Below are 26,563 nucleotides of genomic sequence, written 5' to 3'. Positions count from 1 at the left end.
TCATGATCACACTATCGTAGCATTATAAATATAAATAGTATATGCTTGTGAGCAATATGTTATGAAATTTAAAACTTTATCCTTCCCTTTATCTTTTGTAATAAAATAATATAATAGAATTTTGTAATGTAAAATAATTGCATAGTAAAATAATGTAATATAAAATAAAAGGAAGGTGTAACATCTAAGTCCTGAGCCTTTATTCTTCAGATATTTCTCCGGGATATGTCCTTCCTAATTTGGTTAGTGGTGTTTTACAGCCATAGAAAGACTTGATCTTATTGAGCTCTCTAAGGAAATGCTCTATTTGGTTTTTAAGTAGGTGTCCCTGAAAGGCTTGATGATGAGTGCCTTTGGACTTGGCTGGGTCTTGGAAGTGTTGGCCTCTTTTCATACAGACTTCTTCTACCCCTCCTTCATTCTTTCTCCCTCACCAGCTTCCCCTACAGAAGCCCTTCCCTGCTCCTCAGCAGCCCCTTCCTCTAGGCGGTAGCATTCGATGTACTTACATCTCTCCTGCACCCAGAGTCCTCAACGGAGCACGCATCTGTCTTTCAGCTCATGACACTGAGAGGCTCAGTCCTGGAGGACGCCATTCCCTCAACAGCCAAGCACTCGACAGCCAGAGGACTGCCCCTGAAGGAAGTGCTGGAGCATGTGATTCCTGAGCTCAATGTCCAATGCCTGAGGTTGGCCTTCAACACTCCCAAGGTCACGGAGCAACTCATGAAACTGGATGAACAAGGAGTGAGTTTGACTTCTGGGGGAGGGCATTCTTGCTGCTCAGATTAACTGCTAGGTTTCCAGAATATAGACCTCGATACTTCTTTTTTGTCAGGAAAAACTGATACCATATATGACAAAGGATGGTCTCTTTGCAATTACTCATTTTCTCCTTAACTCTCTGAACATTTCTCATCCGATAAAATGTTCTGTCTGAATTGATAGATACAGTTCTTAAACTGTGTTCAGTATAAACTTTCACTATAAAATCTTCCATAAATGCAGTGAATTTTTCAGATACTCTAGGAATAAGTAGTAGTAGTAGTGAGAGGCTCTGTTTTAAGTGCTTTAAATATGTTACCCATTTTATTCTCCCAACCCTATGAGACTGGCACCATTATTATCCCCATTTTAGAGATGAGGACCCTGAGGTTCAGGAAACTGAGTATAAGCCCAGGTTCACACAGTAAGTTCGAAGCCTGTGCTGTTAGCCACTGTACCCTTAAACACTTCAATTTTCAAAAGTCTATTTATGCCATCGAAGATGTATGCTAGCCAAGATTTTAAAAATCTGTGTCCTAATTAGTCACAAATGATCAAGATTTTCTCACTTCCAAACTTACTGTACCTTAATGTTTGGCCATTTGGTCAAGATGCAGATGGTTGATAGGATAATCTACACAGAGACAGCAAAAGGGTAGAGAACAGAAAGTTATGCTCTGGAAAATTCACTAACCAAGGATTCTGCTTGGAATAGTTTGAGCATCTGGGCTAGTTGTGTTAGATGCTGTATTTATATACTCTGATTCTCTCTTTGAACATCTTTGAACATTTCAGCCATATTACATCCTGGCACTATGACTAATTATAGCTTTACTATTGCAATTAAAAAAATTCTCCAAATATAAAATTGGTCCACTTATTTAATGCCATTTTATGAGCAAATTTTGATGGCATCTCCTTAATTAACCCAAAATTCCAACATTATTAAAATGACTAGGAGTTTAAAAAAAAATCCATTTTAAGGTGTACCCTTTTAAGTCAGCCAGTGTTAGGAGCCAGTGGCTGGACACAACTTTTCAAACCATTGCTCTCTGTCCATTCACTTTACTTGTCAGAGAGCCCAGCCGATGTCTGTTCTGTACGTAGATTTCAAGTAGGCTCTGCGTGTCCACGTTAATAACTTTCAAATCAGGCACACTTGGAATGTTTCAGAAGACCACTGATATACCAGTAAGCTCAACTGTTTGGGGGCTGTTTTCTAGTAAATGTTCTGAAATTTAGTCTAACAGAGGAGGAATAGAAAAATGAGGATTAGGTTCTACTTTATGGATTCAGTCTTTCCAGTTACTGTGCTTTTCAAGGAGAATTATATTTAGACACTGATAATGTAATCACAAATTGAACATTCTAAATCCTACATTAGAGCAGGTTATTTTATAGAAGGGAGGTATTTTTTGCCATTTTTCTGTTTTTGTACCCATATTCAGGAAAAAGTGGGTGCCCTAATTATAGACATCTTTTGTGTTCTCTGGTTCATCTTATGCCCTCTCTTAGTGATGAACACTTTCTGGTCCCATCAACATAGAAAAGATAAGAACACTAGATAGTGAGTTTAACTTAAAGCCAAATTGATTTAATTCACAAAACTGCCTATGCTACAATTATGGGCTGCTTATTCTTAGGGGTTATTAAAATATCCTTTCCTTCATAAATTATTGATGATAATATGTGTTAGTTTCTTTAATGCCTTTCATCTGAGAAATTAAAATTTGGCAACCTAGGGTAGTCTCCCCAGTTTTATTTTGGACATTTTACTAGGCAGTAAAACCCAGAAGTTTAAAGCCTGCTATTCTAATCTGCAGCTCTAAATCTGGACTAAGGAGCACCTCCCCGCACCCCATCCCTCCCAACCCCCAACTCCCTTGGCCTCTGTCTTTTCATTTATATCTCCATAGTATTCAAAGCCAGGATTGTGCTGATAAAAAGCAGATGACATGCATACTTGAGCGTTTAGTCTGGGGAGTCATTTTTTTTTTTTTTGGTAGGAAATCTTATTAAGGCCTTGGAATCATTTTGAGAAAATGATTATTTTCATGCGTTTATATATACAGATTTTTAAAAAGAAATGCATCTAAGTGCAGTGGATCACACATTTGAATCATTGCAAAGCATTTTCTGTTTCCGTCCATGTCATCATTTTTAAAAATTTCATGCTTTGTACATCCTTACATTTAAAAAGATTCATAGAATGTTATCAGGAAACTAGACTTACTGAAAAGACCTTCTAGATTTCCCCTTAAGTTTTATTTAAGCAATTCCTTTAGTATCTTTTTTCCTTTAAACAGCATACATGATTATGCTTGGAAAAAGAAAACACTGTTTGCTTGCTTCATTGCGACATTTTGCCTTCCAGATCTCTGGTACTTTATTTTTTCATTTTACCACTTCTAAAAAGTTGAAATGAATAGAAGAGCAAATTAAAATTTTATCTGTAATATATGAAAGAAAGCATTTCACAAAAATATAAAAACTGTATTTTTCATTTGATTAGACTGATATGTTTGTGGGAACTGAAGGTGGGTGTTTTAATTTCTGAAGTTTTAGAAAATAAATATATGCTTATCCACATTTTATATGTGGCTTCTCTGAGCTTTCACATTCTCCTTCCTGATGCCTTTTTGGGCTCTCACTATTTATTGATGTTCATTTCCATTGTCCTAGACAAGGCAATACCCTACCAGTGATTTCACACTGTCAATAATTTAGAACAGACTGTGACTCAGAAAATTTGGATCAGCTCTGGATTTGGCTTATCCATCTTGGTCCTAGACCTTCACTTATTAGATAATTGAGAACATCATTTATGATAAAAATAAATTAGATCAGCATGTATGTTTACTTAGTGCACTGCCGTAAGCACATTAGCACATGTCCTGACTTACTTTTTACAGTGCCCTGCACAGGACTTCTAATCATTGGCCCATTTTATGCTTGAGAAGATTGAGACTTTCAGAAGTTCTCAGTGCTGTTTTCCCTTAATAGTCCTGACCACTGGGTATACACATTTGCAGAATACTGCCCTTTGTTTTTACGATTTGCAAGTTTTTATACTTCTGCATGTCTTGAATTATTTAGATATTCAAAACTATGTTGTAAAATATCAGGAACTTCATGATCTCTTCAGGCCAACTTTTTAATAATATAGCTAATAGTTACTTTTAAATTTGCCATGTCAGAGCCATTTTCTTCATCAGTCTCTTAAAAACATCTTTATCGCATCTATTCTGTGCAAAGGGAATGGAAAGCCACTGTGCTGGGCACATGATGTGCTCCAAAGAACTATTAGCTGTGGTTGATAATGATAAAATATTAGTTTATTAGTGGCCTGTTACATGCACTATCTCATTTAACCTTTGTGAGCGTCCCATGAGAGCACTGCTAGTACAGGCCGAATAATATGTTATGTTCACGGTCATAGGTAAGCACAACTGTTTCAAATCTAATAAATGCTTATTGAGAACCACTCTCTACGGATTGTTAAATACTACGGAGAATAAATAGGCTAGTAAGACACAGTGTTTACCCATGAAGGAGACAAGGTCATAAATTACTATAATGAAAGTCAGGTTTAATATAATGAGTATAATAAAGAGAATTGCAAACAAAGAGCAACGAGGTGCAGGCCAACAGGGCCAAGCCATGACTGATGAGGCCTGTTCCCAAGATGGGCCATGGAAGGGAGGAGGATTTCCTCAGGGCGGTGGTCGAGACCCAGAACAGTAAGAACAAAGCATGGAGGGATGGAAGCAGAGTGTCCAGATGGCAGTGGACAGCGTAGCTGCACAGGAATGGGAGGCAGTAAAAATAGGTTGTGTGTTTTTTTGTTGTTTTTGTTTTTTTTTATTGAGCAGTGACCAAGCCAGGCATCCTTTGAAGCAATTTACATGAATTATTTTAATTAGTTCTCAGAATCCTTTGTGTCTGTGCTGTTATTGTTCTTGATCTACAGACAAGAGCACTGAGGCACAAAGAGGCCGAAAGACCCCCACCATTCACAGTTAGGGTCTGGTGGCAGCGGTCCTGAGTGCAGGCATTCGAATTCCAGAGCCTTCACTCTTTCGCAGTGCACTGAACACCCTGTCCTCCTTTACCTCCCTTGAGTGGGAGAAGAAACTGGAAAGACGGCTCCAAGCAGTACTGCTGCTGACTTCGGCGTTTAATATTAAGTAGAACATATTAGATTATAGTTGCCAGTTTGCAGTAGAGAGAATTGGTAATCCTGTTTCGTTAGGAAATGTCAAGTTTCATGTACGTGGTAGTGGTTTTACCTAAATGAGTATCTCCACTATTTTTCTAGATAATTATTAAAAATGCAAAAAAATGAAAATATTTATTGGGCTTTCTATTCCTTAAAAACTTATGCCTAAGTTATTGAAGTTAAAGGGGAAAATGATCATATCTAATTAGGTCTGCAAGATTTATTTCAAGAAGAAATGTTAAGAAAAGAAGCAAGTGTTATTTGGTAATGAATACCACTGATTCTTTGATTAAAGATATGGATGAAATTCTGTGCTGACAGAGGATATTCATTGCCACGTTGCATTATTTTATTGAGGATAAATGAGTTTGACCAGCCACTTTCTTCTTTGATTCAGGCAACCAGATTTGAAGAATAAACCATAAGGAAAACATCTTTCCCAAAACCCCTTTTATATGAATGAAGCTTTGGCAGAACAATTACCATTCCTGAGATTTTCTTCTTCTTTTAGATTATGATAACAGCTAGTACCCAATTAAATTCAGATGGCCACCACTTTGGTTCTAAACTGCTCATGGACTTATATGTCTGTTATCAGGAGGGAAATACACATGACCATCATCAGGCCAGGGGAAGAAGGCACTGGCATTTGTAGCTTTATTTCATCTCTTCACAAGGATTCTGCCCTGGCTCATCCATGCTCTTGTGCTGGGCTGAGGCTGGGCTGGATGTCTGGCTGGAGTCCTGTCCAGTGCGAAGCTTCTCTGATTAGCACAGCAGTTGGCTGTGGTGGGACCACAGTTTGCAGGATGGATTTGAGCATGGTAAAGTCATGCAGTGGGGATTCTTTGGTTCACAGTCCAGAAAGAGTAATGGAGTGCAAATATCTCAGTCTTGGCTTTAAATTGTGGATTGTGTTTTAATTTCAGCTTTAGAACAAAAATCTAAACTGGTTTCTTTCCTACAGGACTTACCTTAACTAGCTAATATCTTCAAATGGTGCAGAAATCAAACTAATTATGTTTACTTTGAGGGATCCCATTACTACTCTGTTCTATTTCCTCCCCTCTCTTCCTACATAGTTGTTACCCTTTTGCTAGTTTCTTATATAGTCTGTCTTTCTTTATACAGATACCATCATATATGCATATAGAGTCTTATTTTTTCCTGATACAGAATATAGCATGCTGTGGACACTTTCTTTTTTCACTGAGTAATGAATTTTGGAGATCTTTCTATATCAATATCTAAGAAAGCTTTCCCATTGTTTTTATGGCTACATAATACTCTTGTGTTGCTGTACCATAATTTATCAGTTTCCCTTATTGAAGGACATTTGGATTGATTCCAGTCTTTTCCTATTACAAACAATGATGCAATGAAGAGCCTTTTTCTGTATAATAGAAATTTGTCTTAATGCCAAATCAAAACCAGGTACATTTATTATCAATTTAATACACAATATGAAGCTTTTTATTTTTGTGAGAAATTTTGCACATTAGGGAAGATTATTGCATGTTTGTATAAAAATTTTTTATGTTACGCCAAGGTAAAAATAGCTTAGAATATGTCTGTGCACAAATAAAAATAATTTTGACAGCATCTCAGTCAGCTTTTTAAAATAACTTTCCGACCAGTATCCATGTCATTTTAAAAGTGATTTTATTTTTGTTAGTAATTTCCAGTGAGGATTAATTTTCTAAATGGCATTTTTTGCCCACAACACTGAATTTTTCCAGTCTCTTTGATAGTCTTTTTAGGGGATAGTGTAGCGATGAGTCTTTTAAGAAGTGGTTAAGAAATTCATCATGTTAAATGCTGTAAGTGTGAATGATGAGGATTTTGAAAAATGAACAAGGTCTTCACGTCCAGTAATGACAGAATGGTTTGCCCAGACCAGCTTACCCAGTTAGAATAACCAGGAACACTGGACAAAATAGTTTTTAAAAGTAAGTTCGTACTTTTGCTTCTGGAAATACAGAGTAGATCTATTATTTGCCCATTCTTCCTGCTAAGTAAAGCTAAAAGCCTTGTGCACTGTATATAAAGCAAACAGAAAATGAATTTGCAAAGTGGAGCGAAGGAGGCACATTGGCTAAGGATCGAGGGATTTGAGGAACAACAGTGGTTTATTCATTATAAAAAGAGAAGGAGGGAGGAACTTGCTCAACTTAACAGAAAACATCTACAGCTTATATCCTCCTTACTGTGAAAGACTTAGTGTTCAGAAGGCGAGAACACTGTCACCATTGCTGTTTAACATGATACTGGAAGTTCTAGTCAGCGCAATAACGCAAGAAAAGGAAAAGAAAAAAAAAATGGATAAAGGAAAGAAAAAAAGGACAGATAAAGGAGAGAAAAAAAAAACTGTCCCTATTTCAGTGACATGGTAGTCTATGTACAAAACCCCAAAGAATCTACAGAAACTTCCTAGGACTATGGAAGTGTGTTCAGCAAGGTTATAGGATTGAGCATCAGCTCACAGTGATCAGTTTGATATCTTTGTTGGTTCTTTTAATTGAAGTAGAGCTGACACACAATGTTATGTTAGTTTCAGGTGTGCAACTCAGTGGTTCAGCGAGTCTCTGCGTTATTCTGTGCTCACAAGGGTCCTGCCATCTATCACTGCAATGCTGTGACAGTACCAGGGACTGTATTCCCTGTGCCATACCTCTCCTCCCCCCGACTTACTCTTTGCATAACTAGAAACCTGTACCTCCCACTCCCCTTCACCCATTTTGTCTTTCCCACTTTCCCACCCCACTCTGAGCAACCACTGGTTTGTTCTCTATATTTATGGGTCTGTTTCTGCTTCGTGTGTTAGTCTGTTTCAGATTTCACATATAAACAAAATCCTATGGTATTTGTCTTTCTCTGACTTATTTCACTTAGCACAATACCCTTTAGGTCCATCTGTGTTGTTGAAAATGACAAGATCACATTCCTTTTTATGACTGAGTAATATCCCATTGTATATATGTACCACATCTTCTTTATCCATTTGTCTATTAATGGACACTTAGGTTGCTTCTGTGTCTTGGCTATTGGAAATAATGCTGCAATAATAATAGGGGTTCATTTATCATTTTTAATTAGTGTTTTCATTTTCTTTGGGTAAATGCACAGTAGTGGAATTAGTGGATCATATGATATTTCCTGTTTTAATTTTTTTAAGGAACCTCCATTCTGTTTTCCACAGGGGCTGCCCCAATTTGCATTCCCACTAATAATGCACAAGGGTTCCCTTTTCTCCACATCCTCCTCAACACTTGCTATTTCTTGTGGTTGTGATTTTTGTCATTCTGAGGTAATATCTCATTGTGGTTTTGACTTGGATTTTCCTGATGATTAGTGACATTGAGCATCTTTGCATGTGTCTCTTGGTCACCTGTTTGTCTTCTTTAGAAATCTATCTATTCGGGTTCTCCCCTGTTAAAATCAACCATTTGTTGGGCTCTGCAGCCTAAAGAAAAGGTAGAAGCCAGCACAGGTTTCTAGAGTGCCAAAGAGTAACTCTCACAGTGGGTTTTACTCAACAAAAATATTCTTTAAAAATGTAGGGAAAAGTAATTTATAGTTGGGGGTGGGGGACAGTGATCATCTGAGTTGATACAGGGATGGGCTACAAATGGGAACCAGGAAACTCGGAAATGATGGAAATTTTCTGTATTTTGATAGTGGTACCAGGTGTATTAGAACTTATTAAATCCAACAGATGCAGATTGCTGTTCAGAAATATATGCCAATAAAGTTGATCTAAAAATTCAAGGCAGATTTCTGCTTCTAGCCAAGATTAAGAAAGAGGGGCTGGATTTACCTTTTTTTTTTTTTTTTTAAAGATTTTATTTATTTATTTGAGAGAGAGAGAGCATGAGAAGGGAGAGGTCAGAGGGAGAAGCAGATTCCTTGTTGATCAGGAAGCCTGATGTGGGACTCGATCCCGGGACTCCAGGATCATGACCTAAGCCGAAAGTAGTTGCTTAACCAACTGAGCCACCCAGGCGCCCCTGGATTTACCTTTTCATCTGAAACAACTTTAAAAAAAACTAGGCAAAACAATGAAACAATGGTTTTTAGGATTTGGGGCATTAGGCAGCAAAGGACAGTGATCTCTAGGAGGTGGAAAGCAAGTTAAATGGATAGAGAGATCACACCAGCTTCCTGCCTGAAGGGTTTGCAGACTGCGGTACAGGGCTGGAGTGTGAGGGGTTGGGGGGTGTCTGTGGAAGCCCAGCGGTCTCCCAAGTCAGACGTACAGCTTAGTCCAGGGAAACCAAGGAGGGGGCAGCGTTTGCAGAAATGAGTACTAGTAAGTGCCTGCATTTGAGGAAACAACTTGAGTCCGGGGTGAGAACCACCTTCCAGGTTTACGGGGGCAAATCCTTAGTCCTCCCACAAGGCCAGGAATAGCTTCTGCCTCTACCAAGTCAACTGGAGAACCTCCTAGTTCCCATGGCAGAGAATCCTCTCAGCATGGTTTTGCCTCAGTAGTGGGGCAAAATTATCCTTAAGTTAGACATTACTGTTGTATGGCCTAACGGAGTTTAAAAGCAAGAACTGAAAGGATCAGACTACTTCCAAATATCTGTGTCCCAGAGCAAAGCTCAGGCACCCTCACAGCTTCATGGCCCACAGTCTGAGAACCACCTCACAGTGAAATACCATGACTCATACCGATGGTTTGAAATTTCCGGATTAAGTCAAATAATGTAAAGATTGTATAAGAATTTCAAAACTGGGTTGTCTTGTGGTCTTTGCCGCCCCAGTAGCCTCACTGAGGCCGGGACACCAGGCAAGAAGAGGTGGAAATGCAGAACTGAGAAGTTGCTTACTCAGTTATGTTTTTGTTGGTGGAGGGTTCTGACTTTATCATCCATCCTTGCAGACACTCAGGGCTCTGAGTGTTTGTATTTGTTTCTTTAATTCTGTGTTGAAGTTTCCACTTAATTAGAGGAAGAGCAATTTTATCTACTGCTGGTTCCTAGCTCTGAGAGCCCATATCACTTTGGTGGATTTTAAGGACACTCTGATTTATTGACCTTCATGTCAAATATAACCTTTGCCCTGTTCAATTGACCATCATTCCTTGTTATAGTAGAAACATTGGTGGGGGTCTAAATGCTTCCAGAAGGCTCCCTGTCAGCCGTTGATGTGCAAGCATGGGATCGTATAGCATGGCCCTGAGATTAACCAAAGTGAGGATCCCAAACTGTGGGTAAACACAGGCCTGTTCCCAGGATGGCTTCCGGTGTCCTCATAACTCTATTCTGAGAAGGACACAGAAGGATTATATATTCATGTATGTAAACCCATACAGATGTGTTTGTGTTTGTCTCAAAAAAAAAGAAGAGTGCTGTTTTATATAACCTCCTAACGACTCACAACCCCAAACCATAGCTCCGCCTCCGTGTACATGTGCTCTTTCTCTTGAAATGGTCTGTGTTCTATTTACCTCACTCCTCTTCCCCAGCTCCTCTCTTCTGGCAGGGGGCAGGGCTGCTAACGAAGGATTGGAGGGGCCTGCGTTCGGAGAATACCACCTACCTTGATTTAATTGCAGTAGAAACCACGAATACAGTCAGATTGTCACATTAGAGGATAGAGCAGTGACATTTGGCACAGTTTCAGACTGGAGGAAAACTGACATTCGAACAAATTTCATAATCCTCTTAAAGGCTCCTTCTTTTCACAAGCAGCAGATGCCAGTTTGTTCTCCGAGCTGCCGGTGGAGTTCACCAGAGGATGAGAAATCCATCAGAAGGAGGCGGCACACTGTCTCATTGTCCTCGGATTCAGCTCCTCCAGTGGTTTCGGGGGAAGTTTCCTTACTTCTCTCTGTAGTGAACTCCTTTCTTTATAGAAATGAATCCTTTTGAATTTTGCACAGTGAAATCTTAGGCCTTTATCTGAGAAGTTTTACAAAGCCATCCACAAATCCAGTGTCACTCTGATGCTTTCTCTTGAACAGGATGACTTTTGTTTTACATTGTGGCCTGAAAAGGCTGATCTGGGAGGCACAGAGCCAAACAGCAAATAATTCAAAACCCCTTCCTTTCTCCACATGCCTTCCTCTCTTTGATAGCCCTTCCTGCAGGGAGACAGTAGAGATCTGGCCACATGAAGGACTTCTTTTGTAGTTGACACAGAGCCTACCACAACTTCTTATTTGTTGAGACTTAATAGGGTAGATACTCAGATTAATTCTAAGGCCCAGGTGAGATCCCTACCTGTGGGAGTCACCCTGCGGACATTAGCCACATCCAGACACTTGAAGCAGGCTGGCTGAGAGAGGGGAGACATGTCAGCGGTGTGCAGGAGGCTTTATTCTGACATCTTCTGTTCCGTTTTACCTACATTTGGTATATAAAAAAGGAACTAGGTTGAATATGTTTCTGTCAATGATTTAAGTGAAGTAGAAATAATGTGACGTCGAGTGCTGTTTGGAAGATATGCCAGGATTACTCTATCTGGTTGTTGGCAAGTTTCTGACTTGGCACTTGACCTTCTGCCTGCTGGGGTCGCTGGAGCGAGGGAGAGTCACTGCTAGGAGCTCTCCTGACTCTGGGCGTCCTACTAAGGCTGCGGTGCTTCCTCGTCAATGAGATAGTGTGCTGTGGAGGGAGGAAAGCAAGTAAGAGTGTCGCCCCTGTGACATTTCCTCATGACTGTTCTGAATCACTTGGTTTCGAAAGTTGGAAGAGCAGTTCAGGTTCACAGTCCCTTATGTAAAATGGTAGGGGCTGGGTGGGTTTCAGAATTCAGAAATGTCCTTATTTTAGAAGGACAAAAGAATATATATACCATATGGTAATATGCCCACTGGGACTGAGACAGCACCCACAATCACATTAATATTTCCACAGGGAAAAATGTAAATATTCATATAACATGGAATAAATTAAAAATATTTATGTCAGCCCCATCAAGTGATACTGCCACATGTGTTTGCCTAAATTTGGTTTTTCCCTTTCATCTCCAAAATTGCAAGTCAGGGGCTGTGGATTCAAGCCTGGCTGACTGTTGGTGGTACTTAGGAGAGCCAGCACCCAGTCTGTGGTCTTGTGCCTCTTCCTGCTCCCTGGTCACTTCCTCTTCCACTCTCCGGCTCCACTGATCTGTCACAAAGGGATAATATTTGCTCTATGGGCTGTTGTGAGGATCAACTCTTAAACATCAAACAGGGACTGGTGTAGAGTGTGTACTTGGTAAATGTTAGCTGTTACAATCTTTCCTCTTCCCTTTCCCCTTTTGCTTTGGGAGGTGAAAATTGACGGATGCGCTGGCCGCAGTGTCACCCTGGAAAGAAGCCAAAGCAGTAATGGAGTGTCTCGATTTCACTGGGGAATTAAAAGTCTGAGTTTTTATACTGAAAACTAAATGTCTTGGGACGCCTGGGTGGCTCCTTCGGTTGGGTGTCGGGGTCCTGGTTTCTGCTCAGGTCGTGATCTCGGGGTCTTGGAATCCAGGTTGGTCTCCCGCGCTCAACGGGAGTCTGAGCGTCTCTGGGTCCCTCTCCCTCTGCCCCTCCCCCCTTCATGTGTGTGCGCGGGCTCTCTCTCTCTCTCAAGTAAATAAATCTTAAAAGAAAAAAAAACCCTAATGTCTTCTTAAATGGCTAATATCACCATAGAATTTGTTTGCAGAATGACTAGACTTTTCAATGATGAGTAAATATTTTGGTTAATGTTACATCATATTTAAATCTCCTGAATGATTTTTTTTAACTGTCTTTGAGGAGGGAATATTTGCCACTAGCTGATTTGCCATTATGAAACCCCTTTTCAAGTTTCTATTCAAACACTCATCGTTTAGAAAAAATATTTGAAAAGTGTATTGTTGATGATGTTAATGCTCTGACAAAGCTATAACTAAGGTTTATACTTTAGTATATTGGAAAAGTGGCATTGAGATTGAAATCTTTTCCAGTTTTACAAAAAAAAAAAAAAAAAAAAAACACCAAACCAAAACAAAAAAAAAAACAACAAAAATAACAAAAAAAAACCTAAAAATTCGCCAGTACATTTATGGGCTTTTTAGTGTGAAACAATATTTATTTTGAAGTATCTTTTGTAAAGTGAACCTCTGCTTTTAAATTTATAAAGACTTCCCCTTTTCTAAAGGGGGGGATGATTAAAAAAGCACTACCTTTTGTTGTCAAGCTGTTTTTTAGAGTCTCATTTTGTACCCTGTAATCCATTCAGAGAAATTCCCTGAAGTACCAACCTCCCTTCTAAGGGTGCATGATCTTGTCGTACAGAAAGTGTTAATTCATTTTCCTGGCCCTTTCTCTTAACTTGTGAAGATGACAGGTATAAATGCTCGTTCTGCTGTATTTTTTGGATTAGAGACAGAAGAATTAAAACAGAAGGATTTCAAGAGAAGAGAAACATTAGCTTTCTGATGGGCCTGTGCCCTACAGGTGTTAGGAGCATCAAAATGGGGCATGGTGGACCTGCCTACATTTACGTGCCCTGTACTGCCTCTCTTCCCAGCTGAACTATCAGCAGAAGGTGGGCGTCATGTACTGCAGAGCTGGGCAGAGCACTGAAGAAGAGATGTACAACAATGAATCTGCCGGCCCGGCGTTTGAGGAATTCCTTCAGCTCTTGGGAGAACGTGTTCGGCTCAAAGGATTTGAGAAGTATCGTGCACAGCTTGACACCAAAAGTAAGAAATACTTATACTCTCCTGCTAGGCTTATTTCCCTCCTGCTGCGTTGATGTTCATCTGCTAAATTGCCCATAAAACAACATGGCCATTTACTGCAGAACACTGCTGCTGAGAGGGGAGAGAAGCCAGAGAGGGAGGATGTGGCACCAAAACAATTGAAGACTGTAATCAAAGTAGCTAGGATCGGACTGGTAAAAAAAAGAATATCATGTTATCGGAAGTGTTGACGGAGTAGTAGAGCCGTGGTGCAAGTCATGCAGGATGGCTTCTGGATAGTGTTGCACAGATTTCCCTATATTTAGCTGAATGTTAAGAGGGATTGAAAATTCCAGAATCTTCAAACCATCTGGTCGTAAGCTCTAGAATTTTTTATTTTCATGATCCTCGTGCTTATCTACACAGTCAGTCTTCATACGGTTTTCTTACTCATTTTTGTATTCTGTTAATAGTGAGGGCTTTTGTTTGCTTATTTTCTATTTTTATTGTTCAGAGTCTAATTGAATCCCTGAGAAAATAGGCTTCTTAACTTTGGTATCAATTTGGCTCCTGAAATTCGGTGATTGAAAGCACAATGATGGAGCAGGGATTTTTAGTTATGGCTCACGAACATACAAAGTATATGAACATACATGTACACTCCTGTTCCCCTAGTCATTAATAAAGTAGTTAAGTTCTCAAGTATCTATTTAGGTTAGAGTAGGTTGACATCTGCTATGTGTCTGTGAGGAGGCAGTTTTAAATTTTATCTCAAAATCCATCCATGGACACCTGTGACCTGTTTTGCTTAGAGAGGGTCTTTGGGTGAGCATATCTGTACTGTAGTCTGTAGTAATCTCTCCGGTTTTCTGTACAGGAAATTAAATAAGGAGTTGAGTCATGAAAACAGAAAAGCATTCATAAACTCCACTGCAGGGAAGAATTTCCTGTTGCCATGGTTTTGCTGTTGCCAACTTGGAAACGACATGCAAGAGAGACCATTAAAGCCCATAAATAGCCTCAACTCTTAAATATTATTTTAACGTTCCATACTCTGCTTGCAACTGCATGAAATGTGGAATCTCAGTATGCCCTGAGACTCTGCTTTTCCAGAGACTCTGACATTTGCTCTATACGCTTCAGTCCTATTGTCCCAATTTGTTGTGTTATATAAATTATTCTCACTGCAAAGAGCTATATGAAAGGGTCTGGGAAGAGAATATAATAAGCACCCTTGTTCTTTTTTTTTTTTTTATCATATAGTATATTCATAGTTTCAGGAGTAGACTTCAGTGATTCATCAGTTGCATATAACACCCAGTGCCCATTACATCGAGTGCCCTCCTTAATGCCCATCACCCAATTTACCCCATCCCCCCCTCCCGTACCCTCCAGCAACCCTCAGTTTGTTTTCTGAGTTAAAAGTCTTTTGTGGTTTGCCTCTCTCTCTGTTTTTATCTTATTTTATTTTTCCTTCCTTTCCCCTAGATTCATCTGTTTTGTTTCTTAAGTTCCACATATGATTGCGATCGTACAGTATTTGTCTCTCTCTGACTGATTTCACTTACCATAATACCCTCTAGTTCCATCCATGTCACTGCAGATGGCAAGAGTTCATTCTTTTTGATGGCTGACTAATATTCCATTGTATACATATATATTCATATATATATATTCCATATTTCATATGTATGTGTATTAGCATTCCATTGTATATATATACTATATATACACCACATCTTTATCCACTCATCTGTCAATGGATATTTGGGTTCTTTCCATAGTTCAGCTATTGTGGATACTATTAACACCCTGATTCTCTGCATGAGTGGCCAGATTGGAAATTGGACTGCGATTTATGCATTCACACACTCCCCGCTGCCTCTGGGTGATGAAAGGCAATATGAGAATAGCAAGAGTGAGGATAGCAAGACCATGCATAAGCAGTGTGGCATTAAGTAAGACACTAGATAAGCATTGTGCATATTTTGCCTCCAAATCCTAGTAAGGGTGAAGGCTGAGGGGGACAAGCCTCGATTAGTAAACTCTTTCACAGTTCTGGAATGTTCAGCAGGAAAAGGCTCCTCTTAGCTGTGTGCCCTCCTTTAAGGCCCATGTAACCTTTCAGGGCAAAACTGAGGAGCGGAAGAGTCCATAATTTCTTTTTCTGCCCTTTCAGAATGTCAGATTTCCTCCAGGGAACAGAAGTCCAACAAAAGTATGTCTATTCTACAGCCCCGAAAGAGGCAGTTTACATATTTATCTCTCTTACTTCAAGCTGACAGGATTAAAACCAGCCTCTGCATACCTCAGCAGCCTCTCCCTGGCCATGGTGCACCCAGGGATGAGAGTTTGCTGTGTGTGCTAGGAGGTCATCTCACCACATTTTGTCCAATTTTATTTTGGGTCAGGAAACCCTTTCTTTCAATATAATCATTAAAATGAGAAAATGCTGGGACACCCGGGTGGCTAAGTTGGGTAAGTGTCCAACTCTGGATTTCAGCTCAGGTCTTGACCTCAGGGTTGTGAGATCGAGCCCAAGTCAGGCTCTGCGCTGGGCATGGAGCCTGCTTAGAATCGTTCTCTCCCTCTTCCTCTGCACCTCCCTCCTCTGAGAGAGAGAGAGAAAGCTGTCCAGTTCCCTGTTCCTAAAGGATTGTTTCCTTTACATTCAGCAGTGATTGGATGTGATTGGATCTGTGGATTTGCTTTTCATCAAATAAAAATAGTAATTGTCAATCTTGATTTCTTAATTTTTACTGTGCCCATCTTCTGAATCATCCGGTTACACATACATTAGATCACTCACCAGCATACTATGGGTAAATGAGGCTCTATTAATTTAATTTTTTTAACTTTTTTGTCTCCCTATGCTTCCATATGGATAATTCCTCTTAATATATCTTCCAAATTCACTGTTTTTCTTTTCTTCCATAGTGTCTTAATCTGCTGTTAATGCAGTCCAATGAAATTTTCATTTCAGATATTGTCATCTTCAGGGCCGAAATTGCATTTGGTCCTCTTTTCTTATATTTCTCACTTTCTCCTCTGTAGGTTCACGTTTTCCTTTAAATACTTGAAGATATCTATGATTGCTGTTTAAACGTTTTTGTGTGCCACTTTTCTCATCCTTGTCATTTGAGGTCTCCATTTAACAGATTTTCTCCAGCTTTTGAGTTATATTTTACTGCTTCATGTCTCTGGTTACTTTTGATTAGAGAGTGTATATTGCGAAGGTTTTATGGTTGTCCAGATTTTGTTGTCTTCTGTAAAAGGACTGTTGAGTTTTGTTTTGGTGGACAGATACATTACTTACAAAACAGCTTGATCTTTGTGAATCTTGTTCTTAAGCTTTATTAAAGCGTACCTAGAGCTGTTCTTTGCCCTCTAATTTAGCTCTATTCTAAGGCATGACTTTTCTTGTGTCTGAATACCCACAGATGCAGTGAGGTCTCTTTCCTATGGCTCGTTAGGACTTGAGTGTCTTCCAGCCTATGTGAACTGTGAGAATTGTTTTCTTCATAATTCTCTGCTGGTTTTTCTTTCCCTCATAGTTTTTCTGTCTTTCTTTTATTGAAGTATAATTGACATATAGCATTCTGTTAGTTTCCGGTGTAGAATGTAATGATTCATTACTTGTGTATATTGTAAATTACCTCACAGTAAGTCTAGTCAACACGTGTTGGCAAACAAGGTTACAAAATTTTTTTTCTTGGGATGAGAACTTTTAAGATCTACTCGTAGACACTTTAAGATACGCAATATAGTATTATTAACTATAGTCACTATGCTGCACACTCCCCTGATAGTTTTTCTTTGCCTGGCTTTTGGAATCTTACTCTCTGTGTGTGCAGTCCAAGACTGAAGGACCCTTATGCAGAATTCTGAACCTCTCTCACTGTGGAGTTTCCTCCTCTTTGGTACTCTGCCCAGCAAGCATCAGCTACCTCGGGCTTCTTGAACTCCAGTGTGTTTTGGTTTCCCCCTTCAAAGCCATACTCTGTGCTCTTGTTCCAAAAGCACCTCCAAGTGGAAAACCTGGTGGGAATCAGAGGGTTCCTCTTCTTTGGCTCTTTTTTCCTCTGAGATCACTATCCATCCCTGCCTATTATAAAATGCCTGAAAAAATTTGTTTCAGATATTTTGTCAGTTTTCCTAGTTACTCATAACAGGAGAACAAGTCCTGTACCAAATACTCTTACGGGTGGAAGTGGAAGTTCCAGATATTTTCATGTTTGCCATCTCATGCAACTCTCACAGGCATTGCCAGGTACACAGAATTGGCTTCTTTACATTAACGTGCCCAAGTTTAGATGGCTGGGAAGCATGAGGGAGGTAGAACAGATCCTAATGCTGAGGTTAACGACGTGTTCAGAGAAAGCATTAATGTGGAATTAAGTACAACAAACCCCAGAGCTCTGCCTCGTGGCTGTGTCCCCCTTTCTCAAGCCCTTGGGCTCACATTACCCAAGCCATCTCAAGAAATGGCTCTGCTTGTTATGTATTACGATTCTATTCAGATTTTAGGAAGAATTGATGGAGTTTTTGAACCATTTCTTGTTTTTCCCAGTTTTTCATACAAAGTCCATTTTCCTGGTTCAAAAATAAGGTCTTATTCACAAACAAGCTACAGATGTGTCAGGGGTTGGAACGGTTCTACAATGAAGACATTTTCGGTGGTGGATTTTTTTTTCTTCCTTACTTTGTCTCCTCATTTGGATGACATAACCTCTAGATAATTACCATCCTCTCACACTACAGTAAATGCAAAAATAAACTTCCCACCAAGCAATTTGTTGTTTGGAAGCGGGAGGCCACCTTCATTTTTAGCTGTGTATATGGGTGAGGGAAATCATTTCCTGGGCGAGTCTTGTTTGACAAGGCAGGACATGGGCGACTTTAGAAGCCCTTTGTAAAGCATTACTCCCCGAAGCTTTCACCTTCCTTCATTTGCTGCAGTGTTTGTGAGTGCCTGTCACTTCCCCCATTTTTCCGTAGTGTTACAAGAGCTGCTGAGATTCAGGGTCTTGGAAGAGTAACAAATTTTTTCCAAAAGAAATAAGTCTTTTATTTGGAATAAATATTTAAACTTTGATAGGGAACTGGATGAAACTAACACTGCTCACCTCAAATGCTTTTGCATATGCAAAAGTCCGTTTGGAGTTGCAGACATGGATGAGTGAAGTAAAGGATTCTGTTTTCACCTCCTTAACTCTGTGTGTTACACTGTAAGGTTTTTCCTTTGAGCATTCCTGGAATGCACCTGGCAAAGAATTTAAAGTATGTAAAGGTCCCTCTTTAAGAAAACTACCCTCTTTTACTTCCACTGTACAACATTCTAAATTCTACTCCGCCCATCCTGAGCATCTTTTGTGGGCAAGGACTTTCATATACATTATTTCATGTAATCCTCACAGCGGCGAGAATATCGATGGACAGAGAAGTGGAGTGATTTGTTTGTGGTCATTTAGCAAATGATGCTACTGTCATTCAAATTCAGATCTTACTTCCGAAATGAGAAGCCAGGTAACTGCAGGTGTCTTGCCAAGTGAGTTGTTGACAGAAAACTGTAGTGGCTGACTCCTTAGTGCCAGCCCCCACTGTCTCCTCCTTCCTCACATCTCCAAGTGTTAGAGGTTCTGAGAAGCCTCGAGTCCCAGGTGTATCCACTGGCACCAGCCTCGAGCTGATACAGTATGGGCTCACCTGTCATGGCAAAGGGCAGGACAACAAACTTTTCTTGATCCTGTCCCTGAAGTAAAGGCCACCACTAAACATACCTTGAAAAATTATTAGTAAACATGATAAATGCCAGAGCAGTTAGAACTCTTGATTTCCCCAAATACTTCATTAGTGAATGAGTGAAATCATACCACAAAGGCAGAAGTGTGTGTCCTTTTGAATATGTGCTGCTATTCCAGATGTCAGTACTTGGCCCTGGCTGTGCTTGTGGGCACAGGGTTCTGCGTTCCCCATACCCCAAGACAAGGTTGCATGGATGGGACATCTGGGGATGGGACATTGAGGGATAGTCCCCAGAAGCCAACTGACGATTATTGTATTTCAAATTAAATAAAGGGATAAAAACGAGACTTATAAGCTATCTGATTTCATCTTGCATTTGATGTGTTCTGTAGTGGTGAGTATGTTTAATTAAGGGAGCTTAAGCTTTCTTCATTCTGTTGACTTTATTTAGCCTACATGCATTTAGTTAATGAGATTACTTTTCTCTTGTGTTCATAAATATTTAAAACCAGGAACTTTCCTGAAATTAAATTGCATAGGTTTGTTTGCCTTCATCAAGCTTTTCTTAACTCTGATACATCTTCAGTGATTGAGAAATGGTTGTTATAACAGTCTGATTACTTGCCCTCATTCAGATTTGTACACAGACACCTTTTTAACCAAGCTTTAGACTACGGAGAAGTCAAGGCGTTGAGTCTACACGAGCAGTCAAGGGTGATTATGACACTGACTGTCTCTGAAACTGCTCTACAAACTCATTAACCAGTTCATACCATCCTCAATCAAAATGCTTAATGTAGGATGTGATCGTGTGTTTTACACTTTTTCAAAGCGGCTGAGAAAAATACTGTTACCATTCCTCAATTATTCAGTACTGCCTGTCATCTTCATTGAATATTAGAAATTTTACTTTCTCTGACTTTATTAGTGGGTATCCGTCACTTGCGGGTAGTATGATTTGGAGACAGATCATGTGATTATCAAGATGACCCATAGGATGCCTGAATTTACTTTTTAACTTTTAAAGCCCCTTGACAAGTATGAAGGAGCATTATCTTCCTTTTACCCCTCTTCTCAAAGCATATTTCCCTTTAGAAATTTTTTAATATATATTCTCTTCAGCCAGAGAAAAAAGGATTTTTGTCACTTTCATTTTCCTGATTGTCATGCTATTAAATTTTTCATGGTTTCAGGGTTTCAAGGTCGCTAAAAATGCCACAATAGCAACATTGGATGCTTTATTTTTAAGAAAATATAACAAACATTCATTTTCCATGCTCTCTGATAAAGTTTAGCAATTCTGGTATGTATATAGTATTTTCAGGATTTTGGAATTCCTTCCTTCTCAGAAAGGAAAATGTCATTTTTTTGGCCCTCATTTCACCTCTGAAACTTTTAAAACTATTTAAACTGTCTAAAATTATCAGCAAAACTTGGGGATTTCCAGAAGTCTCCAGAAAAAGGCTGGTCAAGCAGCATTCATGACATAAATGAGGCATGCAGAAAAGATAGCAAAAATGGGCCAGAAGTAGAAAAGCAGATGACCTTCCACATTATCTTCCACATCAGCTATCTTCTCTGGCAGTAATCCTTTTAGAATTAGACAGACATAAAAAGCGCAATGTAATTCATGAATACTAGATGACAGTCTCTTTTCTAGTTCATTAATTTTGCTCAAAATTGACTTGAAACACATGTAAGTACACGTCAAAGCTGACACATTCACTTTAAGGTTTTAAAATGTACTAATCAGTTCAAGAGTTATTTATAGCAGGAGTCCTTAACAGTAGATAGGTTCTTCATATTCAAGATCCATCTTAGCTAGTTTAATTATTTATTATAGTGATTTGTAGTTTTTTGTGTTGGTGGTCATTAGGACTTAGAAGATATTTTTTCTTGGAAAGTTATATGTTGGTCCCTATTTTTACAATGTTAGAAGAGTAGTCTGTGCTTTATTTCACTTTTATCTTACTTCTAATTCTAACCCTTTGCATTTAACGTTAGCTTCAAAAATTAAGGTCCTCTGAGAAGCTTGAGGTTGAAATTCCAGGCTCTACAACATTCTTACAAGTCTGTCTTCGAGGCACCACGGTGGTAGTCTATTCTTGGAGCAGCGCCTAAGGGCAGTGGAGCTCCTGGGTTACAGTCGCCCTGCGGGTGTTTATTAAAATAGATTCCTTCACCCAGCCCCATACCCACGGAGCAGGATTTCTGGGGGTGGTGCATGGGAATCTGCCTTTTAAACTCACTCCCCAGATGTTACTGTACATGCTAAATTTGAGAACTACTGCCTCCTGGTATATGCCAGGGGCTCTGTCTTGCAGCTTCTCTAAAATGCAGTTGAGCATTTTGGTCCTCAGCAGTATGGTTGATGGAGGCTTGAGTTTACCCAGGATGAACACAGTTCTGTCATTTTGCAGTCAATGCGTCCAGGGCCTTTAAGACTAAAGATGCTCCCTTTTGATTGGACTTATTTCTCTGGTTTCCAGTTATTTGTGGGCAATTGAGTTGTTAATGATTAAGTGGGAAGGGGTTGCTGTTGACTTAAGGAAGGTGAGAGCAGAATGGTCTTAGAACATTGTTGGACATTGCTAGAATACCTTTGTTGTTCAGTTTTACAGTCTTGGTAAATCTCCATCTGTTTCTTAAGAACAGAACATTTCTCTTGCTTAAATGAGAAGTATTGGAAAAGATGTTCTTCGACTGATGTTTGGGTAGAATTCAGGGGTGTGTAAACTTGGATGGGAAATAATTTTACCTTTATTTTCACTGATCCCCTAAAACTTAGCACTTTCTTAATAATTGAAGGTAACAAACTCTAATTGTTTAAGTTCTACCTATAATTTTATTGCAAGTAGAAAGTATAGGTATTTTTATACTGTATTTTTTTTGGAGACTCTTTAAAATATTACTTATGTACATCACTACTTCAGAGACAGAGTAGTTACTAGATCAATTGCTAAAACTTTTTAGAGAAATCTAGTATCATTTTAAAAGTATTTTTGATAACTATTTTGCTGTATAATAGATTTCTGTTGTAATCATATATATTTTATACATTTACAAATACTATTCTGACAAGGGACCCATAGGCTTCACGTGACTACCAAAGGGAATCAGATACAAAAAATGGGTTAAGTACACCAATGCTCAGGCCCTTGGGTGGCTCAGTCAGTTTAGTGGCTGCCTTCAGCTCAGGTCATGATCCCAGACCCTAGGATCCAGCCCCGCATCAGGCTGCCTGCTCCACAGGGAGTCTGCTTCACCCTCTACCTGCCGCTCCCCCTTGCTTGTGCTTGCTCTCTCTCTCTCTTTGACAAATAAATAAATAAAATTAAATTTAAAAAGAAAACACTGATACTAGATCTTATTCTAACACCTTTTCATTCTAAACCATTTCCTTTTTTTTTCTAAGATATTTTCCGTAAGTGAACTGTTTTTCCTATTACAGTCATCTCGTCATTATATATATATATTTTTTACTGTAGCTGACTCCACTGGAACCCATTCTCTGTACACAACATACAAAGACTATGAAATCATGTTCCATGTTTCCACCATGCTGCCGTACACGCCGAACAACAAGCAGCAGGTAAGAGACCGACCCGGCGTTGTCTGTGTTTCCTCACCCTCGTTCATCTCCCCCAGAAGCCCGAGTGGCAAGTTTGTAAAATCTTAAACCAGAATTTAATGTTGCACCTGTCACCACAGCAGGAAGCTTTGTACTTTGCGGAAATAACGAATAGCAAATGAGCTGAAAACAAATGAAGAGACACAAATTCTAGGTTAACAGCCAGCTGGATGGCTTTGTGAATTAATCACTTGCTTTTCACCCGCGGGGACGGAGGTTTTCATGGAATCTGAAGAGAACAACTTGAAATCATGGTGATTAGGTGACCCTGCAGGGTTGCAGAGACCATGTATGAGTGGGTGGAATTCCATCTCAAGAGGCCAAGGTACAAAGTAGGAAAGTACTGATGTGTCATGCAGATTTCAGAGGAGGTTTGGTACCCTAACTGGGAGCAAAACCAAAATAAATGTCAGTGAGATCTCAGAAAAAGGTATTTTCTTAACCTTAATCAGGAGACCACAAAGAAGATAAAAAACAATTACCTTTGTATACATTATACGCAGTTTCTTTTTAAAAAGATCTAAAAGCACAATGTCTATTACTAAAATGTGGTGGTTGACATAGGAAATGAAGAAACCTAGAAGTGGCAGATTGTCACAGAGCAAAAAGGAAACGGGCAGTATTGTTTTAGAAAGTATGTGGTTATTGCTGTTTTTAAAAAATATGTCAAAATAAATGATACCAAACTGACATTTAAAAGAGCTGGAGAGCAAACACCTTCTCCTTTCGATAGCAGTTATAAACACAAGCCGTCCAGAATTACTTCTGACCTTAAAATGGATCTAGATTTTGTTATTGTCAACTGTTGTGCTAACAGAACACAGGCCAGCTGCAGAATGAATCACATCCTCTCTTCCAGAATTTAACCAAACAGAGATCTAATCGAACACTTCATCACTGCAGGTTTGATTAAATCACAAATCGAGGTAATGAAATTTTGCTTCTTATAATTACCAAAGGAATCAAAGAGAGGAGGCAAAGCAGTGAATCACCTATAAATCTGAAATAAATCTATTTAGAATAAATTCTATGATCTTGAATTTGATAGCAGTTTTTTAATGCAAAGTCCAAGTTCCAGATTACCCAAAGAGGAAAACATGATGGTAAGGAAAATGTACTTTTCTTATTCTGACCAGTAAGTAGACAAAAAATTTCAGGATGTTCACAAGTGATGTTTAAAGGATTATTCTTTCTACCTGATTACTCAGCAGAGAAAGTAAGATATATGAAAGGATAAAAAATTAGTTAACAAGATTCAGTTACTTGTTTATTTCTCCTAAATGAGTTGAAGTATGTTGAGCAGCATTAGTTGGTATTTAAATAGACATCTATCTATCCAAGTTATTTAATTTGGAGGCGCAGTCAAGGCAAAAGTGTTATTATGGTCCTAAATCAGAGTGAAAGAATAGTTGGTACTGCTACATCTTAAGAAATTTTAATTCTCTACCTAGAGAATTTATTTCTTTTATGTAGATCACTTTAGGCTTAGAAAAAACAAACAGAACATAGCTTTTAAAATCTTGTGGCAGGAATTTATTTATAAATAATGTCTTTCATTATATATAATGTGAGATGGATAAGTGGATTTATTTCTGTTTGGGTCCTTTACTAAGACTTTAGTGTTACATATCAAGCAAGAAGAAAGAATGACATTGCATCAAAAAGACAATGACATCATTGTATGTATACATCAATGATGTAATACATAGACAAATTGCATTTTCTTTTTTTTGGCATGCCCAAGATCCTGAGTAGATTAATAATGTTTAATAATGGGTAAGTTCTTTATAGCAATCAGTACAGACCAGCCTTTATTTCTGTAACATTCAATAATGTATCATGTTTAGAAATGAAAATAAATGGCCTCATTAGAAGATAATTTTGGGATGCTTTGAAACGGGAGATAAACCATAAGAGACTCTTAATCTCAGGAAACAACCTGAGGGTTGCTTGAGGGTGAGGGGAAAGAGAGGGCGGCTGGGTGATGGACCATTGCGGAGGGTATGTGCTAAGGTGAATGCTGTGAATTGTGTAAGACTGATGAATCACAGACCTGTACCCCTGGGGAAAATAATACATTATGTGTTAATAATAAAAAAAAAGTACATTTCTGGAACATTCTAACTCCCAATTCTCATCCCTAATCTAAAAGGCTACTGTTTCTCCCAGCTGGCAGCCAATACTAAATCATTGATTTTACTGGTATGTAATTTGTGTAGGTTAAAGTCACTGGAGAATTTAAAAAAAAAAAAAAGTTTTACAAATGTAAGCCTATACCTTATAGATAGTTGATATAAATTGTATATTTTGTTATTTTTCTCCTTGACAGAACCTCTATATAATGAATGAGAAATGCAAATTTTGTTCAACTTTTTTTTCATACTGCTTAATTAAACTATCTAATAAACCCCTCTGACAGAACCGCTGACCTAACCTGACTTGGGGTGCCTGAATTTGAAAGCCACCTTTCCAGAATGCTGTTGAATGTGAAACAGAAGGTGGCCTTAAGCAGCTTCCACTGTAATTAAAAAAGCTGCTTCAACTTGAAATTTAACCCACTTTAGAAATATTAGGAATGTCTGCATTCCCAGCTGGTAGGTAATACAGAAAGCATCTTCGAAAACACCTTAGCCACATTTCTTTAAATGGACTGAATTCAACCAGAACATAAATTGCATTGTAATTACTTCAGCCATTCTCTTCTCTAACACATCTTCCCTATGGCAAGTTTCTTTCTTATGTGAAAATGGAACAAAACTGTTGTTATGGAAACAGAATTTGGAGAGGCTGGAACTTGGCATAATATGCCAGATATTGGTTTGGTCCTGAATGGGCTCTATATTTTATGCAAATTTCAGAATATTCATTTCTGTATTCTTCCTGGGAGGGATTAAGACAGACTAAAATATTACCAGCAACTGTGTCGATTACCTCCCTTAATATGTCCTGATTAATAATAAATGTTTTAAATACAGTCACAGAAGGGAGTTGGGAGGAAAATGCAGAGTGTCGTCATTTGTGTTGTTTGCTTATTTTTTCTTTTAGCTCCTACGGAAGCGGCACATTGGAAATGATATTGTCACAATTGTTTTCCAAGAGCCGGGAGCACAGCCATTCAGCCCCAAAAACATCCGCTCTCACTTCCAGCACGTGTTTGTCATCGTGCGTGTCCACAACCCCTGCACTGACGGGGTCTGTTACAGGTACTGGCACCACGGCTGTGGCTGCATGGGTGTTGGGTGGCGCTTGCACCGAGGGCCCCCTCCAGCTCCGCTTTCTCAAGTGGCAGTGGGAAGTCCATTAATACTTACTTTTGTCTTTAAACTGTGCGTGTAGATGGCTGAAGTCACATGAAGATGTCACCTGACGGTGTTGACATTGCCCAGACACGTTGGCTAGACACCTGCTGTTTCCATTTGTACCTGTTCCTTAGGTGGTGTCCTTCATCCATACCATCTGGTCACCAACTAATTACTCATACTGCTAATTATACTTTGCTTTTGGTGTGGCAAGAGCAGAGAATGATGATCATAATAAGTAGAAAAGTTTTAATTATT

At 39.1% G+C, this 26,563-nt stretch overlaps 1 protein-coding gene across 4 annotated transcripts in view; it reads left to right on the top strand.

Annotated features, from left to right (window-relative positions):
- Positions 1-26,563, top strand: part of SIPA1L1 (signal induced proliferation associated 1 like 1) — a 136,644-nt gene that overhangs the window by 26,131 nt on the left and 83,950 nt on the right. For all 4 annotated transcript variants that reach the window (XM_059373835.1, XM_059373834.1, XM_059373832.1 and 1 more), the window contains exons 3-6: positions 559-747; positions 13,477-13,651; positions 22,864-22,967; positions 26,052-26,209. In XM_059373835.1, the coding sequence (XP_059229818.1) occupies positions 559-747; positions 13,477-13,651; positions 22,864-22,967; positions 26,052-26,209 (626 nt within the window). The remainder of the gene's footprint in view (positions 1-558; positions 748-13,476; positions 13,652-22,863; positions 22,968-26,051; positions 26,210-26,563) is intronic.

The sequence above is a fragment of the Mustela nigripes genome, chromosome 13 (genome assembly GCF_022355385.1).
Source record: "Mustela nigripes isolate SB6536 chromosome 13, MUSNIG.SB6536, whole genome shotgun sequence".
Taxonomy (NCBI): domain Eukaryota; kingdom Metazoa; phylum Chordata; class Mammalia; order Carnivora; family Mustelidae; genus Mustela; species Mustela nigripes.
The sequence above is the reverse complement of the archived record's forward strand: the minus strand, read 5'-3'. Positions and strand labels throughout refer to the sequence as shown.